Below are 3,561 nucleotides of genomic sequence, written 5' to 3'. Positions count from 1 at the left end.
AATTTATTTATTTTTTACTAAATAAAATGATAAAAATCATTTAAAGTCTGAAATATGTGAGGTTTATCTTTTTATAAACTTTTTTGTCAAAACTTTATTTGAACTTGTACATGTTAGTATATAACATGTTGCAAGACACTTTTAAAATCTGGCTATCATTAATGGTAGGCTATTATTTTAATGTTTATGTAAACAAAAAATGCATATTGATGCTTATTTTATTTGTTATTTGTTATTTGCTGGTTTTCGACATAAAACTTGGAGAATTGTGTAGTATTAGTACTTTTTAAACAGGATTCTGTAACCGTGATCATTTTTGTCACTATAATCATGAAATAAAATGTTCATGCCATTTCATCTCTAGTTATGATCAACTAAAATCAACTAATTATGTGTTTTTTACAGTATAATATGCAAAGTACAATTTTCTATAAAAAAATTATATCTGATTCTGTTCTTTTCTCTGACACGCATTGTTGGGTGTGGAAGGTTACTAATGTGATTGCTTTATCTGTAATTAAATTAATGCTTTTTCAATTACTGAATTCATTGAAATAAAATTAATTCTTTGATTTGAATATTTTTTAGCAATACGCCGTGTAGGTCTTAAATTTCAATATTTATGGTCTTAAAATGTCTTAAAATGGGGGGTGAAATGCTCATTTTCACTCAATCTCCTGTTAATCTTGAGTACCTATAGAGTAATATTGCATCCTTCATATCTCCAAAAAGTATTTTGTGTTATTACATTTTTAACATAAAGATAGGCTGTACCGAGTCTTTCCGGAAAAAACCGAGCGGCTGGGGGCGGGCCGTGTGGGCGAAGCTTAGCTGTGCTAACTCGCCAAGCTAGTGACAACACACAGAGACATTTGTTCAACAAACAGTTTTACTCACCGTCCGGTTCCAACGCACGACCGCGAATTTTTATCATTGTGACTGCTCGATCCTTAAGCATTAGACGATCTGCAAATCCGTAGATCTGGGCTTTGTTTATAAAACAATCATCGTCGAAATGCAGGGAACAACAGTCTTTACACAACTCCGTTTATGCTCAGGAAAACAAACTCCATCCACGGGTTCCTTAACGCTGGGTTCTTTGGGAATCTGTGCAGGGTTGTCTTGCCCTGGCAACCAAAAACACACTTCTTTGGTGACATTGACTTCCCAAAAGCCGGGCAGGGCGCTTTGATGGCGAACTGCTTTCACTCTCTTGCTCTGGTCTACGAGTGCGCGCGCGGCCGCGATCTTACCGGAGAAGTGCCCTTAGGACCCATATAAGGAAATTCCGCCCTATCTTACGTAAGACAGAGCCATACTCGAAAAAAACTTTCCGAAACTTGTGACAAACCGGAAGGAGTATTTTTGGAACAAAAATACTCCTTCAAACGTACAACTTAGTTTTTGAAACTTTGTCCATGTTTAGCATGGGAAACTCTTTACCAGTGTAAAAAACTCAGTATGCATGAAATAGCATTTCACCCCCCCTTTAAAAGGTCTTAAATTTGACTTACTGAAACCTGCTACTGTAATTATAGGCTTGTATTGGGTTTGTTCATCTCATGTCTGAATGATGTCCATTTATATCCACAAAAGTCACCAGAATCTATCATTTAAACGACTATTTATCAAAATGTTCTCCAAGGGGAGCACACCCCTGGATCCTGCTTCACAATTATGTTGATCAGGGCATATATCTTGGCTTAGGGGGCCCGCTTATCTCCCAGGGAAAAAAGTTCAGGCTCAGGATTTTTTTCTACTATCACCCCTGGATATTGTTCCTTACTGCCTTCTTAATAACATACTGCACATAAGTAATAGCAAGAGGAGCAGACATAAGACATTTTGATTTGCAAAGAATATATTTTTGAAGTAAAAATAAAAACTGTTCTGGAGTTGAACATTAAACTTGCATCCTATTTATTTACACCTCTCATGTGTTGAAAATAAAATGCTTTGGTATATAAGTCTCCTCTCCAAAAATCAATTCCAGATTGCTCAGTTGACGAGGCCTTGGGTTCAGATGAACAAGGATTCGTTGCTACTCCGTTGTCTCTTGCTGTGTAGTGCCGGTCCCTATAAGAGAAAAAACATTGCATTTAGATATACAGGAATACAGTATAATTTCCCATCGGTTGCAAAATACAGAAAAATAGTCTTCTTTTACAGTCTAATGACAAATTTGATTACGGAAAATGTATTTACAGTTTAAACTTTCAGGTGCTCATACCTAGGTCTCTACTGACGTGGGACTCAATAATGGTGTCTATGGATGGAGGAGGAACATTTGGAAGGAGGCCGAGTGTTCTAGGGTCATCAGGACGTAGAATCCTCTGCCTTGGCAACCCCCTCTCAGAATGCAGTCGTTTCCTCAAAATGGCTGCCTGCAGATCAGGGATGTAGCTGTAGTCCTTTGCAACTTTCAAGGTGTAGACAGTCCATCTCCCGGATTTCTTTTGGTATCGTCGACGGAAGCTATAAAACATTTATTTAAAATCCAAGTTCTATTTTTGTTGAATACATTAATAATTAAAAAATAAAATATTGTTGAAAAACAACCTGTTGGTCTAAAATTTTTATTTCATTACAAAGTATAAAAGGTGTATACATAATTTATTAACTGTAGACCAATATGCTTTTCTGAAGAGTGTGCACTGAGAAATTATTGTTAATCTTACATCATTTGGCCTTCTTTGTTAAGCTGTGGTGGTCTGTTTATATGGTGGTTGTAGTCAAGGGCTGCCATGCCTCATAAACCGACGGCGAGAAACTGAAACGCTTACTTGCATACATCAGGATGTGGTTGTGAAAGGACTCCAGCTGACAGGTAGATCTGTGGAAATAATTTCTGAAGAATTATACCACAGACTAGAGGTCTTCATGGATCCACCCGTACTCGAAACCTGAGGTCCGACCCGGGACCTGAACAGTTCTGGGTCCAATATTTATGTTTTTTATTTGGATCTGGGTCGGATCTTTCATAATTGTAGCGGGTCTCGGGTACATGTGTACCAATAACCAGCATAGGCCCTCTGTGGAACCAGTTTGAGACCCCTGGTATAGCAGATTACATCAAAGTTTGATTAATTTACATACACAGTTCATTGTTAGCCCAAAAGGTTTAGCTATGCCCTTTATTTTGCTACATGGACATCAGACATAAGTTCACATTGAAAAAGGCTTTTGGTAACTGAACTTACCGGAAAGGCAGATATCTGTGCACATCTTTCAGCCATCGCTTGTTGAGCACAATCTTTTCTAGTGCCTCACTCTCCAGCCATTCCTTCTCCTGATTTTCTGGCAGGCAATCATGCATGTGTGGCGGGGCGGTGCAATTTGAGACACAAGCCCAAGTTGTTTACTAATAAGAAAGTCCGACTACGCCACCCTAGGAGTTAACCCCAGGGAAAATACTCAAACATTGAGCAAAGCACAGGTTCGGTTCCCTCATATAATTAGACAAGAGACGTGAGTACAAAAATACAAATGTTTATTGATACAATAATTAAAATGTTGGACACTAAAAACGACAAGACACTGAAACCCACTTCAAACTAAACA

General features: G+C 37.9%; 1 protein-coding gene across 2 annotated transcripts; it reads right to left on the bottom strand.

Annotated features, from left to right (window-relative positions):
• Positions 1–1,847: 1,847 nt before the first annotated feature.
• Positions 1,848–3,291, bottom strand: LOC307157848 (uncharacterized protein). 2 transcript variants are annotated; one of them, XR_013821105.1, is made up of 4 exons: positions 3,201–3,291; positions 2,679–2,833; positions 2,231–2,475; positions 1,848–2,076 (listed from the first exon to the last, which is right to left on the bottom strand). XR_013821105.1 is itself a non-coding variant. In XM_079869791.1 (4 exons), exons 1-4 carry the CDS (start codon positions 3,234–3,236, stop codon positions 2,042–2,044), a joined length of 366 nt encoding a protein of 121 aa, XP_079725917.1. In that variant the 5' UTR covers positions 3,237–3,291; the 3' UTR covers positions 1,848–2,041. The 2 variants fall into 2 exon arrangements, 1 of the variants encoding a protein (XP_079725917.1); XM_079869791.1 differs by having other exon boundaries at positions 2,784–2,833.
• Positions 3,292–3,561: the final 270 nt, after the last annotated feature.

This window comes from Squalius cephalus (genome assembly GCF_949319135.1).
Source record: "Squalius cephalus genome assembly, chromosome: 4".
NCBI lineage: Eukaryota > Metazoa > Chordata > Actinopteri > Cypriniformes > Leuciscidae > Squalius > Squalius cephalus.
The sequence above is the reverse complement of the archived record's forward strand: the minus strand, read 5'-3'. Positions and strand labels throughout refer to the sequence as shown.